At 51.7% G+C, this 23,963-nt stretch overlaps 2 protein-coding genes across 2 annotated transcripts in view; one reads left to right on the top strand and one right to left on the bottom strand.

Moving 5' to 3' along the window:
• LOC127199491 (protein S100-A2) overlaps positions 1-23,963 on the bottom strand; it is a 284,365-nt gene that overhangs the window by 239,963 nt on the left and 20,439 nt on the right. The window lies entirely within an intron of this gene.
• The window catches only part of Ints3 (integrator complex subunit 3), a 44,383-nt gene that overhangs the window by 17,529 nt on the left and 2,891 nt on the right, over positions 1-23,963 (top strand). Inside the window, exons 4-25 of the mRNA XM_051157621.1 lie at positions 1,140-1,253; positions 1,471-1,555; positions 3,154-3,220; positions 5,450-5,594; positions 6,972-7,101; positions 8,453-8,550; positions 10,102-10,293; positions 11,981-12,068; positions 12,484-12,563; positions 12,912-13,003; positions 13,335-13,441; positions 14,365-14,484; positions 14,758-14,887; positions 15,267-15,321; positions 15,545-15,648; positions 16,069-16,113; positions 16,280-16,399; positions 20,905-21,058; positions 22,126-22,194; positions 22,988-23,063; positions 23,382-23,495; positions 23,723-23,771. Coding sequence (XP_051013578.1) covers positions 1,140-1,253; positions 1,471-1,555; positions 3,154-3,220; positions 5,450-5,594; positions 6,972-7,101; positions 8,453-8,550; positions 10,102-10,293; positions 11,981-12,068; positions 12,484-12,563; positions 12,912-13,003; positions 13,335-13,441; positions 14,365-14,484; positions 14,758-14,887; positions 15,267-15,321; positions 15,545-15,648; positions 16,069-16,113; positions 16,280-16,399; positions 20,905-21,058; positions 22,126-22,194; positions 22,988-23,063; positions 23,382-23,495; positions 23,723-23,771 — 2,234 coding nt within the window. The remainder of the gene's footprint in view (positions 1-1,139; positions 1,254-1,470; positions 1,556-3,153; positions 3,221-5,449; positions 5,595-6,971; positions 7,102-8,452; positions 8,551-10,101; positions 10,294-11,980; positions 12,069-12,483; positions 12,564-12,911; positions 13,004-13,334; positions 13,442-14,364; positions 14,485-14,757; positions 14,888-15,266; positions 15,322-15,544; positions 15,649-16,068; positions 16,114-16,279; positions 16,400-20,904; positions 21,059-22,125; positions 22,195-22,987; positions 23,064-23,381; positions 23,496-23,722; positions 23,772-23,963) is intronic.

Raw genomic sequence — 23,963 nt, 5'->3', positions numbered from 1 at the left:
GCTTTCCTCTGACCTACACACACAAACAAATAAACATAAAGGTTCGTGGGCTTTTTGTTTACTTATTTATTCTTATTGTTTTGAGAAAAGTTTCTCTGTGTGTCCCTGGCTGGCCTGGAACTCACTGTATAGACCTGGCTGGCCTCATAGAGATCTGCTTGCTTCTGCCCCCTGAGTGCTGGGATCACTGTTACATAACACCACGGATGGCTACGAGAGGCTGAAATAGTACCTGCCTGCATACCTGCGGTCTTAGGAGGCTGAGACAGCAAGATTGACATATATTGTGAGTTCCAGGACACCCTGAGCTGCGGTGTAAGGCTCTGTCTCGAGCAAACAAGGCAGTGTTTATTTTGGTTTTAAACAAGAGTCTCACTTTATTTATTTTGGTTTTTCAAGAAAGGGTTTCTCTGTGTAGCCTTGGCTATTGTAGACTCACTTTGTAGACCAGGCTGGCTGTCAGTTTACAGTGATCTGCCTGCCTCTGCCTCCGAGTGCTGGGATTAAAAGCGTGCACCACCGCGCCTGGCAAGCGTCTCAATTTATAGCCCAAGCTAGCTTTGAACTTGTAATTTCCCTCCCTTAACTGCCCAATGCTGGGATTATGGGCATGTGCCACTACATCAAGCTAAGAAAGTGCAGTTTTATTTCTGTTCTTTTTCCCAAACCCTGGTCCCTTTCTATTCCCTTTGCTGCATCTGGCTGGGTTAGAGCAAGTCTAAAAACCTCTGGGTTTCTTCTTGACTTTCACCCAAACCCATTTTTCAGTGACCTTTCACTGGCAGATGAAACACAGATGGCTTCCACCTGGGTTTGCTCAGCTTGTGGCATCAAACAGCATGACACTTCCTGAAAAGGGAGGTTGGGGACAGGCACAGGACTAGGAGCTTTGCCAAGCAGGCCTTCTTGCCTGATTAGAGAATCTTTTAGTCCTTCTTCTGCTCCCCTAGGAGGTAGAGCAGAGGGCAGACCTGCAGAAGGAGGAATGCAGAACGCAGCGTTTCCTTGCCTCTCAGTGTCCTGCTGCTGTTATCTAAGGATGGGGCTTGGGGTTGGGGGGATTGAGGGGGGGGTGCCGGTGGAGTCAGCCACTAAGCTTAGCTGGTTAACTGGCTATTCATAAACCTTATTTCTCACAGTGTTACCGGGACTTGGCTCTGGTGAGCCGTGATGGCATGAACATTGTCTTGAATAAAATAAACCAGCTACTTATGGAGAAGTACCTGAAGCTGCAGGACACCTGCCGTGCTCAGGTAAGGCCAGCAGGAAAGAGCAGGGCTGGCGTGTAACTAGAGCACGTTCTTAGCGTGCACAAGGCCTAGGTTCAGTCCCCAGCTCCAAACAAGAAAGGAAAACAGTACTGTAGGCCGAAGGTGGACCCGCTGAAGGGAGAGGCTGTGGGCTGCAGCTTGTAGCACTGCTCAGTAAGCGCCTCTGTCAAACTCACATCTCTGTTCTGTTTGCCTTTAGTTGGTGTGGTTGGTTCGGGAGCTAGTGAAGAGTGGAGTTCTGGGAGCTGATGGTGTTTGCATGACATTTATGAAGCAGATTGCAGGTAAGCTTGTCAGCAAGAGCATAGGAAGAAAGGGGGAGAGAGAGCCCAGAACTAAGTCTAGGCAGTGAAGATGGAGCCGAGAAGCTGAGGAGCCCGCTAGGTGGGTTCGTGGACCCTGGTGCAGGTGTATTCTGCCACATACGTTGCAGGAAAAATCGGATTGGAAAATCACAGGGGGCTTTTGGATTAGAGAGTCTTGCCTTGATTTCTTTTCTGCTAAGTTAAACCTGACTAGGTATTTGGCCTGTGTTAGCCAGCCATCAGTCTGGAGTTGGGGAGCATGCTAGATCAGGAATGGGGTGCAGAGAAGACTGAGGGGCCATTGCTCTTTGCCTTCTGCTTTCCCTGGCTCCACCCCTCTTCTAAACACTGGCTCCTAGTAATTTTAGCATCTGACTGGGGCCAGTCTGAGGGACAGTGTCACAGAATGTCCCTGACATTTAGGGCTTTTTAAATCTTGGCGTCCATGACATGTGTCTGAAATACCGGATACGAAAAAGGTCTGCCCAAGTCACCTCTCCTGCTTCTGAGATTGCTTGTGTTTTGTTTTCCTGTTAAAAACAAGAAACAAAACAAATTAATAAAATACTGGTAGTGATAGTAGCAGTAATACAAACGAGGCTGATGTGCAGCTCTACCTCACGAATGCCCACTGGTGCCCGGTTTCCGTTGTTTTCTTTGCTGTGGTGGTAAGAACTGAACCCAAGGCCTCAGGAGTGCACCCAGGCTTCTGAAGTGTACCAACGCCAACCCCCTCCACCCTCCCTTTTATTTAATTTTTTCTTTTTAAATAAAAAAAGTCTTGCTATGCAGCCCATGCTGGCCTCAGATGTCGCGTTCCTCCTGGACAGCTTCCTAGCGCGCACTGTCCTACCTGCTGTGTTTGCCTTTTCTGTAGGGTTTTCTGCAGCCGTGATGTCACTGCTTACTGTGTATGGCCCCTAATCCTTGTGATTCGACATGGAATTTTTTCACTGAGACCCAGGGCAAAGTGTAGCACTGGTGTGCTGAAATTTTATTTTTATTCTTTCTTGGCACTTTCTTTCCTATTTGACACTCCCAGCCCCACTTCTCACCCCAATATTTTTGTCTGGCGACACTGCGTTTTAATTCTGCTCCAGGAGTTTAGGGGCAAGATCCAAAGACTGGTGTCTAGAAAACACCCCTTAGCCTGTCAGGATCCCGAGTCCCACCCTGACATTGACCTGCTGGACTGCCCCCGCCTCAGCTGCCTGCCTCTCTGAGGCCCTAGTCCAGGCACAGCCTTTGCTTTTCAGCCGGGGCTTCTAAGGTCTGTCCTCTCAGACATTACTTTTCAAGGACAACGCTTTCCCTCTGCAGTTCCTGGTGCATGGAAAAATGTCCTCTCTGGTAAAGTGGCAGCTGTAGAAGAATAGAACAGCTCTTCCCTTTCTCTCTCAGGGCAAATGGGAGAGCTTTAAATCCTAAAGGAGAGAATGGTTTATTCCAGCATTCAGGGCAGCAGTGGTGGGAGAGCTGGGTGGACCAGCAGGATGAGTGAAGAGATTATCGATTAGCCGAGTTGCTAATTAGAGCTACTGTGTTCTGATTCTTCCCCTCCCACCCCTTGAAACCAGGTGGCGATGTTACAGCCAAAAACATCTGGTTGGCAGAAAGTGTTCTGGATATCCTGACGGAGCAGAGGTAGAGTTCACCATGAAGGGTGGGGCACGAGCCAGATGCGGCCGTGAGGGGTGTGAGATGAGACATGGGGACGAAGGGCTCTGGCTCCCGGGGACAAAGCGCTCTGAGGCCAGGGGACGGTGTGGTGAGCCTGCCGGGGGGCCGATGAAAGAACTGAAGCCACAGTGTGCCCGAAGAGGTGAAGGAGGAGTGGGAAAGAAGGAGCTAAAATATCTCTGAACCCAGGAAAAACTGGTTTCATCTGATAAGGGTTTATTTTTGACCCAGACCTCCTTGGAATGTTTATATTTTGGGGGAGCTGATGGGGAAATGAGCTCAGCAGAGGGGCAGGTGCCTCTCAGTCCAGCACAGAGGCAGTGTGGGTAAAGAAGCAGTAGGGAGCAGAGGACCTTGCTTGGAAGTGCTGTGGGCCACACGTAACTCTCTGGCTCCTCCTCAGTGAAGGTGTGAGGGCTGCTGTGTTATGTAAACTTGCTTATGGCTTCCCCTTGACGCTACGGTCCCAGCTTCTGCATCACTTCTTTTTAGCATCTTTTTCTGAGTAAAGACACCAAATAGCCAGATGATTGAGAGGCCTAATGTTGTCTACATTCATTTCAATTTAAAAGGATGATTCTCTTCATAATGGAGAAAGCTGTGTTCTGCCCAGGCCTGCTGTTTAGTGCCACCTAGTGGCCAGGGCCCAGTTATGCAGCTGCCCTGGGGCCGCAGTCATCACAAGAGCAGCGGGACTTCCTAGCGGTTTCTTACTAGGCCTCTGCTTCTCTTTTGGTCTCTCGTGTTTCTCTGCTACCTTTGGCTAGAGGGCCTGACTTCCACCTGCCTCCCTCTTCACTGTGCCATCCCTGTGGCAGATTTGTCCTCCTCTGCTACAATCTTCCTCAAAAGCAATTCCTGCCCTTCTGTTCCTTGTGTCAGATTCTGTCCGGGCCATACCTTAAAGCTGACCCTTCCATACAGGGGTCACACGGCTGCCACAGCGCTGCCCGACCCCTCCACAGTTTTGTTGAAAGGGAATACTGTGGCATTTAAACCTGTGTTCTAGCCTACCATCCTGTTTACCTAACCTCCAAGTATTTCTAGGGATATGGGGGTAAAAGGAAGCACATGTCCTTGGCTAGCATTTCCATTTTGTGAAAACAAAAGGACAGTGCTGGGCATAGTAGTGCATGCCCACAATCCTAGCATGTGGGAGGCTGAGGCAGGAGAATTGCCATGAATTCAAGTCTAACCTGGGCTGTATAGCAAGATCCTGTCTCAAAAACCAGAAACAGTTCCCACATCACAAAAGAAAACTCAGAGAAAGAAAAGGCCACAGTCTCGTAGTTAATTAAGTGGCTTGATTACTTTTCCTGAGTCAGGATGTCTCCTGGTTCTGTTAATTAAACCCTTCCTCCATTGCTGCCTTTCAGCAGGGGTGTGAAAGCAATTACAAACTACTTGGTGCGTGCTGGAGCCTCCCACTGCACCCTTCCCTTCGCCCCCTTTGAAGCCGCTGGGGAAATGGTCTTTGCCATCTAAAAGCAGGTGCCCCCTCCCTGCTTAAAAACCCCTCAGATTTTGGGTTAGGGCAGGTGACTCACTATCTGAGGGTGGGGTCAGTGGCTTGGTTGGCTGTAGTGATAAGCCTGGAGGAGGGTTAGCCCAGTGTGTTCTAGGAACTCCAGGTCCTGAAAGGGCCCTGGAAATCCCTGCAGGTCCTTGCACCACACTTCAGAGAGCTACTGATGGCAGAAAACGTTTTCCATAGTTCCGTGGGAGAAATGTAGCTTCCGTCCCAAGTCACTCTCATAGACTACTTCATAGACGACGGCTTTGGTGCTGAAATGAGTCAACAGCACAAGTTTGTTTGTTTGTTCTTCGAGACAGAGTCTCTCTGTGTAGCCTTGGCTGTCCTGGACTCACTTTGTAGACCAGGCTGGCCTCGAACTCACAGCCATCCACCGGCCTCTGCCTCCCAAGCGCTGGGATTACAGGCGCGTGCCACCACCCCCTGGCTCACAATTATTTTATCGGCAGCTGTGAATGTATTTGTGTCATAAGAGGCTGGTTTTATTCAGCGCCTACCTTTGTTGGGCATCTGTCTGGTGAAGGACATTAGTTCCCTTCACCTTAGTCAACAGAAGCCATTCTCAGAGTGTGATCATCAGAGCAGTGTGAGGTGCAGGCCGGTAGGGTGAGAAAGAAGGTCTAGGCAAGAGGCAGGTGCAGTGTCCTCCCTTCCTGCAGGGAGTGGGTCCTGAAGAGCAGCATCCTCATTGCCATGGCTGTGTACACATACCTCCGGCTCATCGTGGACCACCATGGGACCACCCAGCTCCAGAGTCTCCGACAGAAAGAAGTTGACTTCTGTATCTCCTTGCTCCGGGAACGGGTAAGGTAACGGGGCAGACAGTATGAGGAAGTGATAGGAGATGTGGTGTCCCATGGCCTTTATGAATCTGGGCCAGAGCTACCTCGTTAAAGGTGCAGGTGGTTCAGAGGTGGTGCTTTCATCATCCCTAGACAGCTCAGGAGCACAGGACAGGGAACTGACGTGGAATACCCCTCACTTCTAGAAATGTCACATATAGTACTGACATCCTCAGGGCTTTTCTGGTCAGTTTCAGTTTTCATTGCTTGTGCAACAGACATCAGTTACTTCTTCCCTGCACCCCAACTCCCCAAACCCCGAGGCAGGGTTTTTCTGTTAGTCCTGGACTCGCTTTGTAGACCAAGCTGGCCTCAAACTCACAGAGACTTGCCTGCCTCTGCCTCCCCAAGTGCTGGGATTACAGGCGTACGCCACTGTGCATGGCAGACAGCAGCTATTCTTGTGTGCCCACTGTTAGATGAGCCCATCTCCCCTAGAAGTAATTGGCATGTTTACTTGGGTGGATTATGAGTTATTTACTATGGTTTCTCCCAAGAGAGGTTTCCTAGATTTAGGCTACTTTAAGGCCATTGACCACATAGGAAAATTTAAGTTAAAAATAATAGCAGGTAAAATCAGATAAAATTTCAGCAGTTAAGAGTGGGTGCTGCTCTTGCAGAGGACCTGGGTTTGGTTCCCAGCACCTACATGGTGGCTCATAACCATATGGAACTCCGGCTCAGAAAACCTAGCCCTGTCTTCTGGCCCCTGCAGGCACATAATGTACGTACATATGTGTGGACAAAACAAAGTGTATTCACAGATTGTATAGCCACGTGCTGTTAATCAGTATTGTTTGGAGCATGCAGATATAGATCTTTTGTTTGTTTGGTTTGGTTTTGGTTTTAGTTTTTCGAGACAGGGTTTCTCTGTGTAACTCTGTGTAGCCTTGTGTCGACCAGGCTGGCCTTGAACTCACAGCGATCCAAGTACTGGGAATAAAGGCATGCACCACCACGCCCGACTTAGATTATTTAAGTCACCAAGAGTCTCTTCTGATGGGCAGAATGAACCTGTACCTTTGGAATTGCTTCCTTTTGATCCCAGATGGAAAGGGGACATGACTGACGTGATAGTCAGCGTGACCCCAGCTCTTCCAGGCACCTCAGATGCTTGTTAGGGGCCCCAGCCACCACCTTTCTTCCCTGCACAGCTGCATAGCCAATCCCTTGGCTGCAGAGGAGCCGTGTGAGGGTCCCTTCCACCTTCCTTCCCTCCATAGACCATGCTAGTCTTTGTCCTTCCTCCACAAGTGATGACGCGTGTTCCCCCCCCACCCCCCAGCACATGTTTTCATTCTCTCCGCTGCGTCTCATTCTCCAATCTTCCTCCCTCCAGTTCATGGAATGTTTGATGATCGGCCGGGACCTCGTGAGATTACTTCAGAATGTTGCTAGGATACCAGAATTTGAACTGCTTTGGAAAGATATCATCCATAACCCTCAGGCCTTGAGTCCTCAGTTTACAGGTGAGCACGCACCTGGGTGTGGCCTGTCCTCGTGTGTTCTGAGTGGATTGGAAGGGGCAGAGGTTGGTTGGTAGAAGAGACTTTTGATAGTCAGAGAAAGCTTGAGATAAGGCACACTTTACCAGTTTCAGCTGGGCATGGGACTGGCAGAGGCACAGAGCTGTTTGTGCAGTTCTTTGCTGGCCCCGGCCTGGCTCCTGCAGCCATTGCTTCCATATCAGTATGTCAGACAAGGCCTCAAGATAGCTCGGGAGGTAAAGCGCTTGCTGCCAAGCCTGGGACTTGTTCAGTCCCCAGATAGAACTCCCTCCCAAAGTTGTGCTCTGACCTACACAAACACATTATGACACATGTGCATCAAAATATATAGAGCCCCTTGGCTAGGTGATGGCCAGCCTCCAGCTTCACGGAGGTTGACAGGGAGTTGAGCCATCATGAGGCTGAGTCACATGGGGTCCGATTTGTCCTGGAAGAGTCGGCCTCAGGATGTAGCTCAGTGATAAAACAGGGTCCTGAGTTTGATTTCGGGAGCTATAAGAAAAAAAAAGGCCCTGGTCACTCATTCCAAGGCACGTGCGGGTGTGTGTGTGTGTGTGTGTGTGTGTGTTGTGTGTGTGTGTGTTTTGTGTGTGTGCGCACACATGCTCTTTCCCTGGACAAGGTCTTTCATGTCCCTTTGACTTTCCCAGAATCTTTTTGTATTTTAAACAGCAGCTCTAAAGCTTCACTCCTCCCCTCACACCTCTAACACCTGTGTCCAGCACAAATGCATGTGCATGAGAGTGCATGTGCACGCCAAAGGCCGTCATCTGGGACCGTGGAAGTGAGAACAGAGAAAGCAAAGTGCTGCTGTGACACTCCAGTAACGCTTTAAGCATGTGCTGGGTTGTCTGGGCGCCTCCTGTGTCAGAGGATGTGTGCCAGGCCTTAATATGAGTGTTTCCCTTTCTACACAGGAAGATGCGCTTCACGGAGATTAAGTCACTTACTGAAGGCCACACGGCTAGTCAGAGACAGGCAGGATTTGGAGACTGCAGTGTTTATGGCTATGCCACACGATCACACTGGTCCTGGGATCTCATAGTGTCACACTTAGGAACAGAACATCAGGCTAGGACTTCCGCTATTTCCCCCTGAATTTCCCGCTTATTTCTAACTGTAAAAACATGGGCAGCAGGCTCTGAGAGGCCCACGGTTGGTGTGGCCAGTGGCCGTCACGTAGGCCTTTGCTGGCCTTCTTTGGGGCTGTTCATGGACCAGGCCTGTGAGCAAAACCGCAGCTGGCGCAGCCTTTTCCCAGCCTTGCGTTTCTCAGGTCCTCAGGCGTCTCTCTTCCTCTCCCCCGGGTCAGGTATCCTGCAGCTGCTTCAGTCAAGAACCTCCCGAAAATTTCTAGCCTGTCGTCTAACCCCAGACATGGAAACGAAGCTCCTCTTCATGACGTCCCGGGTGAGAAGCTCTGTGCAGGAGGAGGAAGAGGAGGAGGAGGAGTTAGTGGTGTCGGGCATTAGTCGAGCTCCTTGCAGATTGGTCACCACTGATTACTGACCCATGCAAAAGTGGCTAAGGAGCTGTCTCTTCGTGATGCTTTCTTTGGCTCGGTCTAGGTCTGTACATTGCACAGCTCCTCTGTGGCCAGCTTTCAAATTCCCAGGACAGCTCAGAACTGCCAAGACCTGCTGCCTCTTTAGCCAGGTGCCAAATGTTACAGTTTAAATTAGTAGCCAGGTTATGGTGGCAAACACTGATACCAGCGCTTGAGAGGCAGAGGCCGGAGGATTGCCACAGATTTGAAGTTCTCCAGGGATACACAGTGAGACCTTGTCCAAAACAAACAAAAGCCCACAATAACAGGAGAAAAAAAAAAGAGGTATAGATGCACCTGCCTGTAATTCTAGCACTCAGAGGGCCGATGCGGGAGGAGTGCTACAGGGTCAAAGACAGGCTGGGGTTGAGGCTCTGTCTCAAAGAAAGGAGCAAATTGTAGAGGTGTGTGATGGGCCCTGGATGAGGACACTGAGGCAAGAGACTCTCAGGTCCCAGGCTAGCTTAGACATTGTGTCTAAAAGGCCACATTTACAGTGTATACATAGTGTCTTAGTTAGAGTTTCTCTGTGTAATCCTGGCTGTCCTGGACTCACTCTGTAGACTGGGCTGGCCTTGAACTCACAGAGATCCACTTGCCTCTGCCTCCCGAGTGCTGGGAATAAAGGTGTGCACCAGCTCACCCAGCCTTAGTTAGGGTTTCTGTTGCTGTAATAAAAATAATGACACAACATGAGCAGAAGCAAGCTGGAGAGGAAATAGTTTACTTCACGTATGCTTCCTGGTGACACAGTCTGTCACTGAGGGAATTCAGGGCAAGAACTCAAGCAGTGCAGGACCTCACCCTGGAGGTAAGAGCTGCAGTAGAAGCCGTGGAGGGTGCTGCTCACTTGGCGGCTCTCCTGGCTTGCTCAGCCTTCTTTCAGTGGTTCCCAGGATGACACCACCCATCGGGAGCCGGGCCCTCCCAAATCAACATCAAGCAAGAAATGCATCACAGCCTTCCTTGCCCACAGACCAATCTGGTGGTGGCATTTTTCCAGTTGACACCCCACCTTCCAGAGTGACTCTAGCTTATGTCATAAAACTAGCCATCACACACATATATGTTAGAATTTCGTGTCTTTGCCACAGTTGCTACGTTTCAAGTCCTCAGCCACCATCGCTGCCACTGTTCCATTCCAGTGTTGACCTGGAAGCATCTTGTTAACATTCCTGATCTGTTTTGATGTCTTCTGAGGGGAATGGAAAGGGCAGCTTTGGAGGTCACTGTGGTGCAGGGCCAGTGGCAAGAGTGACCGTGCCGCTGATATGAAAGCAAGCTAGTTTGTTACAATCAGGAAGTCCCCCTAGAAGGAGAGGGCTTAGTGAAGTCGTCAGAAGGACACGTGTCCACGTCGGGCCTCCGGTTTCCTCCGCTCACCATCCACCTCCTTTCCACTCCCCCTCCCTCAGGTGCGGTTTGGCCAGCAAAAGCGGTACCAGGATTGGTTCCAGCGCCAGTACCTCTCGACCCCTGACAGTCAGTCCCTGCGCTGTGACCTCATCCGATACATCTGTGGGGTAGTCCACCCCTCCAACGAAGTGCTGAGTTCCGACATCTTGCCCCGATGGGCCATCATTGGCTGGCTCCTGACCACATGCACGGTAAAGGGCCAGGCTGCGGGCAGAAGCCGCTGCCTGGTGAGCAGCACTGCCCTCCCAGTGCGTTCCGGGCTGCTGCCATCCTCCTTCTGATCCTAGGGCCATCTGAACCCTAACAGACCCTTCAGGCTCCTCACCTCCCTCCCTTGTCTCCGGAAATTGGGCCTGGGTTTAACTAGGCTCAGCATTTCCTCTACTGCCAGGTCCCCAACCTGATTTCTGTTTGTTGTTTGTTTGGTTTTATTATATAGCTCTGGTTAGCCTCAAGTCCTCTGGTCTGTCTCCTCAGTATTACAGTGATACGTGCACCAACCACTGCGGGCACAAGGCCTGGATTTTTGAGGGTCCCTCCCTGGGCCCCTAAGGGACCCCTAGGAGGGAGTCCAAGGCATCCCTGTTTCTCCTCCTTTGTTTCTAGAAACCATATATAGTCATTCTCTGGAGTTCTTCCCTCCTCAGGCTCAGGGCACTCGCTCTTCTGTTTTATTTTACGTGTTTGTTTGTTGTATGGTATGTGTGTACACCTGAGTGTGTGTGTGTGTGTGTGTGTGTGTGTGTATGGAGGTATGTAGCTATGTGTGCTGGTGTGGGTGTGTATATGGATGTGGGTGTTGGTGTGTGTGCTGGTTGGTATGGGGTATGTGGGTGTGTATGCTGGTGTGTGTGTGTATGGGTGTGTGTGCTGATGTGGGTGTGTATGGGTGTGGGTGTGTGCTGGTATGTGTATACATGGGTGTGGGTGTGTATGGGTGTGTGTGCTGGAGTATGTGTGTATGTGTGTGTGTGCTGGTGTGTGGGTGCTGGTGTGTGTTGGTGTGTGTGCTGGTGTGGGTGTGAGTGTATATGGGTGTGTGTGCTGGTGTGGGTGTATATGTTGGTGTGGGGTGTGTGGAGGTGTATATGGGTGTGTGTGCTGGTGTGGGTGTATGGATGTGTGCTGCTGGGTGTGGGTGTGTATGGGTGTGTGTGCTGGTGGAGATCTGGAGCCTAGAGGAAGGAACTAGAGTTAGAAGTGGTATACACTACCATATTGGTGCTGAGACAAAGCCCAAGTCCTTTGCTAGAGCTCTTTACCACCAGCATCTTCAGTGGTCACTTCCTTTCTGGGGATCGAATGTCAGATACCCTGCACATCACATTTACATCACTGTTCATAACATTAGCTAAATTATAGTTATGAAGTAGCAACAAGAATAATTCTATGGTTGGGGTCACACACCTTGAGGAACTGTGTTACAGGGCCGCAGCGTCAGGAAGGCTGAGATGGCCTTAGATGGTCACTTAGGATGACAGTGTTCCTAAGCATCCTGCACCCCTCCCCCATCTTATGGTGTTCCTGGAATGTGCTGATTCAGACAGCAGGCCATTCCTAGGGGTCTCTAGGGAAGTGCCTGGGTCGTTCAGCAAAGGCAGCTGCTGGCTACTGTGAATAGCACCCCAACCCCAAGTTGACCAGTGTGCCCATGAGTTCTGGGGATTAGACATGTGTGCTGCTCGACACATGAAAATCCCAGGCCGGTTCCCATATAATAGACATGTGTGCTGCTCAGCCACGAGCGTCTGCCATCTTTGACTGGGAACTGAGTTTCAAAGACAGAACAGTCACCTGAGCCTGGACTCCACCCTGAGTAGGCCCTGGAAAGATGGGGGCTGATCGATGAAACTAGCCCTTTTCCCTTCTTTTTTCCAGTCCAACGTTGCTGCCTCTAATGCCAAGCTGGCTTTGTTTTATGACTGGCTGTTCTTCAGCCCAGACAAGGATAGCATTATGAACATAGGTATGTGCCTGGGACCAGTCAGCACCAGCCTCAGGGAGCATGGGGTGGAGGTGGCCTATCCAGGAGCAACTCCCATGTTTCCCTGCTGCTCTCTGTCGACCCAGAGGGAAAGTGGCTTTGATGAGGCCAGCCAGCCAGCCACTGCTGCCTTCTCCCCCCAGCCTTGGGCTCTGAGTGGGAGGGCCAAGGCAGGGGAGGTCTGCCCATCTCCTTTCCTCCAAGCTGAGCACTGGTACAAGAAAGGAGATACGGACTGAGCGCAGCTGGGGAGGCTTCCCTGCCTGGTTGGGATTGGGGGTGTAGACACAGCACTCCCTAGGGGCTTCACACACACTGGCCCACTGTGAGCAGACGTGGGAGCGAGGTGTGATGTCAGTGTGTGACAGAATGTGCACTTCTCCCTCATGTTCCCTAGAGCCAGCTATCCTGGTCATGCACCACTCCATGAAGCCCCACCCAGCTATCACTGCCACGCTCCTGGACTTCATGTGCCGAGTAAGTGTTGTGGCTGTCCTTGCTTCTTCCCCATCCTGAATGAGCAGTGTTCGCTTCCCTTAGTCTCCGAGTGTGCCTCAACTGCAGATCTGCGCCTGAGTCACCAGACACTGTCTCTAGTGGAATCGGCTCTTGTCACCATAAGCTTTCTTAACTGCGAGATGATGACTCAAGACAGTCTGGTTTCCTTGAGGAGTAGCTGGGTCTAGTCCGAGGAGTCCATCTTCATAGCCTTTGCAGTCCTTTCTGCGGCCAACCTGTCTCACTGTCCCTTATCCAAGACCAAAGCAGCTCTGAGGTGCTAGTCCAGCGAAACATGTGCTTACTCCCCCACCCCTTCCCTTCCAGATCATCCCCAACTTCTACCCACCGTTGGAAGGCCACGTGCGCCAGGGCGTCTTCTCTTCCCTCAACCACATTGTGGAGAAACGAGTCTTGGCGTAAGGAATTTGTGTGTTAAGGGTGGGGGTCCTCTGTTTCTTGTTAGGTTCGACCCCCTCTAGCTAAGATGTCATCCAGGTAGTGTCACCCCGCTCTGACTCCTACCCTTGACAGCTGTAAAAAAGTCCTGGCTTCGCCTTCTACTGATGGATGCCCTCTTGACGTGGGAATTTCTGTCTCGCCATCATATTACCATAGGCTGCAACGGCCTTCCCTCCCTGTTGACCTGGAAGGGTCTGAAGGTGGCACAGCCATGCTGCTCGGCCTGTGTCTGTGCTGAGTTAGCAGTAAGCAGATCTGACATTGACCTTCGTCTGTGTTCTCTATTAGACACTTGGCCCCCCTGTTTGACAACCCTAAATTGGATAAAGAGCTTCGGGCCATGCTTCGAGAGAAATTCCCTGAGTTCTGCAGCTCACCGTCCCCTCCCGTGGAAGGTACGGACTTTCCCACAGAGCCCTTCATCCAGGCTTAAGTGAATTTTCCCTGGTTGCCCTTGCTCTCTTTCCTTTCTGTTAGTGAAATTTCAGTGAATACTGTCGTTGTCCGTCACTCCTCTTAGTTCTTAGTCCAGGCCTCTCCTAAGAGCTTGTCTTTGCTCCGTCTGCCAGACTGGCTTCCACATTGTTTTGTTTTGGAATAAGGGCTTAAGGCAAGCACTACTTTCCAACTCGGTTTTAAATGAAAGAACACAACTAAATGTGCCCAGAGCTGAGCATGGCGGTGCATGCCTGTAATCTTAACACCTGGGAGGTAGCAGCAGGAAGATCAGGGGGCAAGGGTACCCTGGAATACAGAAAGCCCTATTTCAGAAAAGAAAAGGGCCTGTAATCCCAGCACTCGGGGAGGCAGAGGCAGGCGGAGCTCTGTGAGTTCAAGGCCAGCCTGGTCCTCAAAGTGAGTCTAGGACAGCCATGGCTACACAGAGAAATCCTGACTTTTGGGAGGAAAAAAACAACAACAATAAAAAGAAAAGAGCTAGGCAGTAGTGGCACAGGCCTTTAATCCCAGCCCTCAGGAGGCAGAGGCAGACTGATTTCTGTGAGTTCAAAACCAGCCTGGTCTGCAGAGTGATTCCAGCACTGCCACAGCTACATACAGAGAAACCCTGTCTCAAAAAACTTTTTTAAAAAATCACATACACAAAGAAAAAAAGACAAAGACTATGGGTCATTATCATTTATCCAGAACAGATATGGAGAGGTCTGGGTGGGTCACAGAGCTGAGAAGACAAACCTGTCCTTCCCTCCAGCACTTAGCATTTAGAGTCTCCCACTGCCCACTAGTCTCCTTCCCAGAAGCATCAACACGCTGGGGAACACAGGAGGCTATCCGGAGTCTTTCTCTCTTTACTCACAAGTCAAAATTGAAGAGCCTGTTTCTATGGAAATGGACAACCATCTGTCAGATAAGGACGAGAGTTGCTATGACAGTGCAGAAGCAGCCTTCAGTGATGACGAGGAGGACCTCAACAGCAAAGGTACGGTTAGGAGACCCGCAGGCCTTCTGCGCTTCCTCCTCTGCCACGACAAAGCTTGGCTTATCATAGATGAGGCTCACTGGTGGAGAGCTTAGCGTCTGGCACTAAAGGCAGGAAGCTAAAGTGGTCCTGCCCACTTGTGGGCATGAGCTGGACCTTGTGTGCAGCCTGACCTTCAGCGCCCTGAGTGGACAGACTCCCTCCAAGGGCTGTAGGAGGGAGCAGGCAGTCGTGCCGACTGTCTCGGGTGCTGCAGTCTGACACCACCCTCAGGAAAGAAGCGAGAGTTCCGCTTCCACCCCATCAAGGAGACTGTTGTGGAGGAGCCTGTTGATGTCACCCCTTACCTCGACCAGTTGGATGAGTCCCTGAGGGACAAAGTGCTGCAGCTGCAGAAGGGAAGGTGGGTACAAACCCTGCCCCCACCTCAGGAGGCCCAAGCAGGTGCTTCCTGCTCCTGGTGTGGGTGGGCAGTGAGCCGCAGAGGGGAAGTTGAGGCTTCATGGGAAAAGTCTGGCTGATGTTGGGGAGCATAGCCTGCAATAGGGTAGCCCCATCCCCTTGCACCTTGGGGCCCCCGTCTCTGTTCTAGAGACTGGAGCAGGGTAAGTGGGCGTTTTCCTCCTATTTGGGCCCCTGCCCACAGAGCAGCACATGCTGCCCAGAGGTGGCCCCTCTGAGGTGGGAGCTTGCAGCTTCTTTGTGGGTCACATGTGTATGCACACAGTTGGGTGTGTCGTCCCCCCCCCCCTTACTGATCTCCTTTCATTTTTATTCTGTAGTGATACAGAGGCCCAGTGTGAGGTTATGCAGGAAATTGTGGACCAGGTCCTGGAGGTGAGGAGCCCAGTCCTGGGGGAGAAAGCAGTCTACGCTGTCCCAGCTCACAAACATGCCTCACTGGGAATCGAACTCCTCAAATGAACCTCTTCTGAGGCAGGGAAAGGAGGGAGCTGCTCTGGGAGGTGGACACAGGAGGGATCAGACCGAGGCTCTGGAGCAGGTGGGGTCAGTGAGCCCCAGGTCTGGGTCGTGATGTCTCCTCCCTCTTGTCACCCAGGAAGACTTTGACTCGGAGCAGCTGTCTGTCCTTGCTTCCTGTCTACAGGAGCTCTTCAAGGCCCACTTTCGAGGGGAGGTGTTGCCTGAAGAGGTCACTGAAGAGTAAGGCTTCTCTCTGATACCCTGGGCCTCAGAAGCCAGATCCCAGGCACACGTACCTCACCGTGGACTAGAGATGAGCCCTCCTTATTGGCGGCTCTGTGCTTACGTGTGCTAATGGACCCTGAGTTCCAAGCAGGGCACCAGCACGCCCACCCTGTTTTGCCAGGCCTGCTGCTGGGCCAGTGTCCCGAAGTTGTGCTGTCTGGACTCTGCCGGAGGTCAGGAGTCTCCTCCGCAGTGAGGATACCACCCTCAGCTTGTGCTTCTGTGTCAGGAACCTGTTTCTCTGTTACAAAGCACGAGCTGCAGGAAGTTTCCCTTTGAGTACAACAGGAGTTGGCTAGATGTCTGGTCTCGCATGTTACCTGCCTTGAGCCATTCTCCCTCCAGAGATTCTTATAAGCAACCCTTGTCTTCTAGGTCCCTGGAGGAATCAGTAGGGAAACCCCTCTACCTAATATTTAGGTAAGCACTTAGCTGGCAGTACCAAGATGTCTCTGTCCTGGGTCCTGGGTCCTCTAGTGATGGGGGGGTGGGGGTAGGCGTGGTCAGTGAGCAGACAACCCTTTCCGCCCTGTTGGCATCGCAGGGGAGTGTGCCCTGGGTGATGCCCTTCTGCCCTTCTGTCTAGGAACCTCTGCCAGATGCAGGAGGACAACAGCAGCTTCTCTCTGCTTCTGGATCTTCTCTCCGAGCTCTATCAAAAACAGCCCAAGATTGGCTACCACCTGCTCTACTACCTGAGGGCAAGGTGCGTGCGGTCTCTGCTGGCTATGCACTTGGGGCATTCTGGAGAGCCAGCCCCTCCCTGCCCCCCCCCCCCCCCCCAGGCTCCCACCAGCCCCCTCCCCTCTTGGCTAGCAGCAGCAGCACTATCTTCTGTTTGTTAGTCCTGGTGTTGGGGGTTATCCCCAGGGCCCGTGCATCCTGTGTCAGTAAGGTTTTCATCTCTGTGACACACTGAGAGAGACTTAAAGAGGAAAGGTTTGTGCTGGCTCATGGTTTTAGACCTCTCAGCCCAGAGTCTGCTGGGTTCACCCCTCTAGGCCTGCAGAAAGACAGCATCATAGCTCTGGTCATGTGACAGAGAAAGCTGCTCAGCTCAGAAGAGCAAGAAGAGCAGGGACAAATGTGAATATGTACCTAGGGCCTCCACGTAGGCCATAAGCTCCTGGAAGTTTCCACTGCCTTCCAATATTGCCATCAAATTATGAATCAATCCATCAGTATTCTTGGGGTCTGACCTCCTCTGGTCTCCATATTTTGGAGGTAGGAGTAGGAGGTCCAGGCCAGCCTTGGCTACATGAAGCCCTTTCTCAGGACCGGAAAGGATCTGGTTGCATCAGCAATTGGATGCACATGTGAGCTTTGAGGGCTTCATGCAAAACAGGCCATGCATTGAGTGCTTTACTGTCGTCTCTGTTCAGTTTTGCAGCGGAGATAACGAATCCAGGGTTCTGTGCATGCCAGGCAAGCGGCCCGCTACTGAGCTGTATAGTCCAGGGTTCTGTGCATGCCAGGCAAGCGGCCTGCTACTGAGCTGTATAGTCCAGGGTTCTGTGCATGCCAGGCAAGCGGCCCGCTACTGAGCTGTATAGTCCAGGGTTCTGTGCATGCCAGGCAAGCGGTCCACTACTGAGCTGTATAGTCCAGGGTTCTGTGCATGCCAGGCAAGCGGTCTGCTTCTGAGCTGTGTGTTCAGCATCTTCGCTGCTCTTGGTAGTGTTTGTTTCTTCTTTCTCTTCCCCCTCCCCCCCCCATTTGGTTTTTTTGGCATAGGGTTTCTCTGTGTAGCCTTGGCTGTCCTAAATTTACTTTGTAGACCAGGCTGGCCTGGTCACAGAGATCCACCTGCCTCTGCTTCCCGAGTGCTGGGATTATAGGCGTGCGCCACCACGCCTGGCTCCAACAGCTCACCCTTTTAAGTATACAGTTCTTCCAGGAGCACTGGGACACATCCGTGATTACAGGACTTGGAGGTAGAAGCAGAAGGATTAGGAATTCAGGTCAGCCTTGCTAAATAGCACTCCCAGCTCCTGTGGAGTCTCGCCTTCCACCTTTACACAGGTAGTTCTGGTGATCAAGTGCAGACCTGCATAGCAAGTGTCTTTACTCCCTGAGCCAACTTGCCAGTCCTACAGGGAATGTTTGAGGCCAACCTGGCCTATATAAGATCCTGTGTCAAAAAACAAGCGAGGATGGATAGTAGTGTCACACACCTTTAATCCCAGCACTTGGGAGGCAGAGGCAGGTAGATCTCTGAGTTCAAGGCCAGCTAGGACAGCCAAAGCTACACCGAGAAACCCTGTCTCAAAACAAAAACAAAAAACAAGTCAGGAGCTGTGTTGTTCTATAGTTCAATTGTTACAGTCGTGTGGGCCTGAGTTTGCTCCCTAGCACCGTGCTGAAGGCCAAGCATGGTTTCACGTGCTTAGAGTCTGAGCACCGAGGGGGTGGATGGGTGGGGTCAGGGTGTCCTGGTGGGACAGCCCCCACTGGAGCCTGTGAGTGCCAGGTCCCAGTGAGAGGCCCTATCTAAAACAGCCAAGCTAGATCGCTCCTGAGAACGATCCCCAAGGTCCTGCTCTGGCCTCAACATACGTGAGCATACATGGACATGCACATACAAACAAAGCACACAGTTCAAGGGGTTTTTGTGTTTTGTTTAGTGGGGCAGGGTTTCTCTGTGTATCCTTGGCTGTCCTGGAACTCTCTGTGTAGACCAGGCTGGCCTCCAATTCAGAGATGCTCTTGCCTCTGCCTCCTGAGTGCTGGGACTAAAGGTGTGCACCACCACACCCTGTTCAGTGCACTGGGCTCTAACGTGCCTGGCATGCTGACCATGTCTGCTGCTTAGTTTAAAGCTCTTCAGCACCCCAGAGAGGAACCTGTGCCGTTCAGCAGCCACTTGCTCCTTCTTCCCTTCGCCTAGGACCTTGCGTCCACTGAACGGCTCTCTCGCTGTCAATCTGTAGATGACACTGTTCCGAACCCTTTGTGTAAACAGACTTGGGGACTGCCTGCTTCTCTGTGGCTTCAAGTCATTGTGTCTGCTCAGCTGTTCATCCCTTGCTGGATGTCTTTTAATGTATAGACGTGCAACATTTTCATGTCTGTTTTGCACATTTGTGAGTGCAGCTTCTACAAATGCCGGGTTGCAGTTTGTGTGTGCGTGGGCTACTGGGCCATATGGTAACTTTGTGGCCAAACTGTTTTTCCAAAGTAGGTACAACTTCTTACCATCTCTAGCTATGTGAGAATTCTCATTTCCTGATGCGTTTCTAATGCATATTATGAGTCGGCCTTTTTTTCACTTTGTTGTTGTGTGAGGCTTGAGCCCATGTTAGGCCAGCACGGACATTGATCTTTGCCTTCAGTTCTTTGTTTTGTTGTTGCTTATTTATTTATTTATTTATTGTTTTCTTTTTTTTAATTTATTTACTTTTATTGTATGTGCATTGGTATTTTGCCTGCATGTATGTCTGTGTGAGGGTGTCAGATCTTGGAGTTATAGACAGTTGTGAGCTGCCATGTGGGGGCTAGGAATTGAACCTGGGTCCTTTGGAAGAGCAGTCAGTGCTCTTAACTGCTGAGCCATCTCTCCAGTCCCCCTTTTCTTTTTTCTTTTTTGGTTTTGTTTTGTTTTTCAAGAGAAGGTTTCTCTATGTATCCTTGGCTGTCCTGGACTCACGTTGTAGACCCGGCTGGCCTCAAAACTCACAGCAATCCACCTGCCTCTGCCTCCCGAGTGCTGGGATTAAAGGCGTGCACCACCACAGCCCGGCTTATTTTGTTTTTTTAAGTCAAGGTTTCTCTGTGTGTGTATGTATACAGAGAGAGACAGACAGACAGACAGACAGACTGACTGACTGACTGACTCAGGGTTAATACTGACTGCCTTGAACTCTGTAGACTAGGCTGACCTCAAACTCAGAGATCCATCTGCCTCTGCCTCCCAAGTTACTGGGATTAATTAAAGGCGTGCACCACCATGCCTAGTTTATTTTGTTTTTTAAGATGGTTTCATATATCTGAGGTTGGTCTCAAACTTGCTTTGTAGCCAAGGATGGTCTTGAACTCCTGATCCTCCTGCCTCTACCTCCCAAGTACTGACTGGCCTACTTGGAGGTCTCATTTTGAGACAGGTTCCCAGAACCTCCAAAGATCCTCCTGCCTCCTCTGGAGTCTGCGATCATATGTGTGTCACCAGGCCCAGCTTCATGAGTTTTCTTGTCTGAGAGCAATGAGGTTTTTTATTTTGTTTTTTGTTTTTTGTTTTTGTTTTGTTTTGTTTTGTTTTGTTTTTTTTAGATAAGGTAGACCAGGCTGGCCTCGAACTCACAGAGATCCTCCTGCCTCTGCCTTCTGAGTGCTGGGACTAAAGGTGTGCGCCACCACACCTGGTAAGCAACGAGGTTTTAATTCTTAGGTTGAAGCCTCAGCTCCAATGGAGGCTTTGTATATGGCGTCAGATGGTACTTGTCAGCTGACAGGAGTCCTTCCCTCTATGCTCAGAAGTCAGTGATGGTGGTTAGAGCACTGGGAAGCTGGGCATGGTGCTACGTGCTTTTCTTTTTCTTTCTTTCTTTCTTTCTTTCTTTCTTTCTTTCTTTCTTTCTTTCTTTCTTTTTTGGTTTTTCGAGACAGGGTTTCTCTGTGTAGCCTTGGCCATCCTGGACTCACTTTGTAGACCAGGCTGGCCTTGAACTCACAGCGATCTGTCTGCCTCCCGAGTGCTGGGATTAAAGGTATGCACCACCATGCCCGGCTATTCTTTTTGGTTTTTCAAGACAGGGTTTCTCTGTGTAGTCTTGGCTGTCCTGGCCTCACTATAGACCAGGCTGGCCTTGAACTCACAGAGCTCTGCCTCTGCCTTACGAGTGCTGTGTTTCAAGGTGTCCACCACCACACCTGGCAGTGGTGCACACTTCTAATACTGGCATTCTTTGGGAGGCAGAAGCAAGTAAGTTCAAGGTCAGCCAGATCTACTGAGCAAGTTCAAAGTCAGCCAGGCTAGATAGTGAGACGCTGTCTCAAGTAAATAAACAAGCAAAAAGGAAAACAAAACAAATAAAAGCCAGCACTGGGGCAGGTAAATTGTCTCCGGGCCCTAGAGTTGCTGAGCATTTGGAGAAGATGAGGAGGGATGTGGGGGTCCATGAACACTGAGCGCGCAGGGTAGATGGGCATCTCCCCGGGGATGAGAGGCCCTGGTGCCGGCTTGCACTGCTCGCTTAGGCCTAACTGGTTTTGCAGCAAAGCCGCCGCAGGCAAGATGAACCTGTACGAGTCATTTGCCCAGGCTACCCAGCTGGGTGATTTGCACACCTGCTTGATGATGGACATGAAGGCTTGCCAAGAGGATGATGTGCGGCTGCTATGTCACCTCACACCTTCCATCTACACAGAGGTCAGTGTCTCCACAGGGTCCCCGTGGGGTGGGAGGTGACCCCACCTCAGTTCACTGTTTCTTGTTTAAGATACTTTTCCTTCTGTAGCCCTGACTGGCCTAAGATTCCTGTGAAGCTCAAGGTGGCTATAGACTAGTGAGTGCTGGGAGCACAGGCGCGGCCGCCACCGCTGCCTTTTCCTTATACCCCCGAGCTGCTGTCCATGTGCCCACGGACCTTAGGAGTTGCTGCATCCCATAGCATGGCTGTCTTCTTCCGTCTTTGTTATAACTTGACGCTTTGTTTAAGCTCCCAAAGTCTCACTCTGGGTCAGCTGAAATGTCTTTACCTGTTTACTTGGATTCTTGGGCTAGGTCCATCTGCTGTCTCTGGACAGGTCTCCTAACCCGATAGACCCCTGTGCGTATCTCCCAAGCTGCCTTTGATGTAGTGGAGGCTCACTTTCATTTCCCTGCTCATGTGAAGCCTTCTCTCAGAGCTGGGATGGAGGAAGAGGTGTCATCTCTTCCTCCTCTTGGCAAAAGTTCCCAGGAAGAGGGAAATGAGGGCTCAGGGTGTGGGCATGACAGGAGGAACTGTGAGCACAGCCTGGAGGGAGGGGGTAGACAGGTGGTAACCCCTCCCTGCTCTCTGCACAAGGACCTGCCTACCCCACATGCCCTCACACATCCCTGCACACAGGCTCTCTCTAACCTGTTCTGTGTTGCGAGTCTACTCCGATTGGAGCTCCCCACTGCTAGGTGTACAAAGGTTGTTTAATGAACTGGCCATCGTGTCCCTGTCAGCTCTGGCTTTATGTCTAGCACACACACAAGCCCATGCTCCAAACCCCCCCCCCCCCCCCCCCCTGCCCCACCCTTCACCCACCTCCACCCCATTGCTCTTTTCATACATAGTCCGCTCATGATGTGCAAACACGGATACTAAAACCTGAGGCTTGCAAGGCTTGGATTCCTAGGTTGTAGGCGTTTGGTTCCGTGCAGGACCAGTGGTGCCCGAGTTGGTGAGAAAGGCTGTGGCCAGCTAGATGAGCACCCACATCCCTGCTCTCTCTCTTTCTCCCTAGTTTCCAGATGAGACGCTGCGGAGCGGGGAGCTGCTGAACATGATCGTGGCTGTCATTGACTCTGCTCAGGTGAACCCTGAGCTCTGCTGTCTCCAGAGGCCTGGGGGGCAGGGGTGGGGAAGTCGGAGTCTGGGTTCTCTCTGGGCCTGTACACGAGAGCCCATGTCCCTCAGGCACTACGCCTCCCACTGCGTGTGGGTATCCTTCACACCGTCAGGGCTGGGAAGGGAAAGCAGGGCTCAAGAGAGAGGCTGGGTCAAGCCCATCCTCTCTGCTGGTTCTCCATGTTCCCTGGAAGTTCCTGTTTGCACAGGAAAGCTGAGGGCAGGCAGGTGTGTGTGTACGTGTGTGCTCGTGCTCATGTGTGCGGTGTGCACGTGCACACGTGTGTGTGTGTGTGTATGTGTGTGGTGTGCACATGCATGTGTGTCCTGCTCGTGCCTGTCCTTCAGCTCATAATAAACATGTCTGGGCCAGTTTTACTTGACCTTTCCCCTTGGGGTGCAGGGCCCCCGGAGACCACAGCATTGCACGAGTCCATACCTGAGTGGGGTGGGTCTCATTTCTGCTCATGTGTGCTCAGTTCCCACTCACAGAGGGACTGAGCACTGAGAAGCCTTCCGTTGCCTTTCCACGCTGGGTCAGAGCCTGGCCTCCCAGACTCTTCTCCTCTCAGGCCTGGCTCAGACCAGACGGTGGGCTGACATGAGGTGTGGGTGGTTTTTCATTAGCAGGCCAGTTTCCCTGCAGGCCTGCTGCTGATGTACCTGACCTTTGCCCTTCAGAACCTCATGTCATGCCTTACCCTCCTGGCCTTTGGCCCCTCTCTGAGCTAATAGGTCTGATGTTTGCTTCTCCGTAGCTCCAGGAGCTGGTCTGCCATGTGATGATGGGGAACCTGGTCATGTTTCGGAAGGACTCGGTCCTCAACATACTCAGTAAGTAGCCACGTCTCGCAGGTGCCTCGGAGAGGAAAGGGGACCAACTGGTTCCACAGTGACAGGAAAGTGAGGTAGGATTGCACAGTGAGAGGCAGAGTGCTGCACCACCTGACCCTGTGGCTTCTTACCCTCATCTCTCCAGCCCTTGGGTTGCTGGGAATGTGGCAGTCCTCCAAAGACGTCAGCAATCCGTGCTGGCTGCGAAGAGAAGGGATCTCAGTTTAGTTCCATCTGTTTGAGGCGCTACTAGTCAGTGGATTAGCCGTGTGTGTGTGAGAGAGACCACAGGCAGACAGGCTTCTTCTGTCTCTTCAGTTCAGAGCCTGGACTGGGAGACCTTTGAGCAGTATTGCGCCTGGCAACTCTTCCTGGCTCACAACATCCCCTTGGAGACCATTATACCTATCCTGCAGCACCTCAAATACAAGGGTGAGTGGGCCGTGGGCCGTGGGCCGTGGGCCGTGGGCCGTGGCCGTGGGCCGTGCGCCGTGGGCCGTGGGCCGTGGGCCGTGCGCCGGGAGAAGATGAGGTCTCCAGGCTTCTGAGATAACCCAGACTTCACTCCTCACCACCAAGAGGAGGGGGGAAGAAAAGGGACCCACATCCTCTCCTGAAATGATACATTCCCCTGAACAATGTCTATCCTTGCCCCACAGAGCACCCAGAGGCCCTGTCCTGTCTCCTGCTTCAGCTTCGAAGAGAGAAGTGAGTTCCACACCCGGCAGCTCCAGGTCCCCACACTGCACGTGATGCTGAGGCACCAGGCCTTGTCCATTTTCCATGCTTCCCTCCCATGGCCATCTGCCTGCCGCTGCCCTGGGGTGGGAGGTGGGGTGGACATCTCTGTTACCTGCTGCTTCCCTTGTTCCCCACACTCCTCAGCCTGCCATGGGCTCA

The sequence above is a fragment of the Acomys russatus genome, chromosome 15 (assembly GCF_903995435.1).
Source record: "Acomys russatus chromosome 15, mAcoRus1.1, whole genome shotgun sequence".
In the NCBI taxonomy this organism is placed as follows: Eukaryota; Metazoa; Chordata; class Mammalia; order Rodentia; family Muridae; genus Acomys; species Acomys russatus.
The sequence above is the reverse complement of the archived record's forward strand: the minus strand, read 5'-3'. Positions and strand labels throughout refer to the sequence as shown.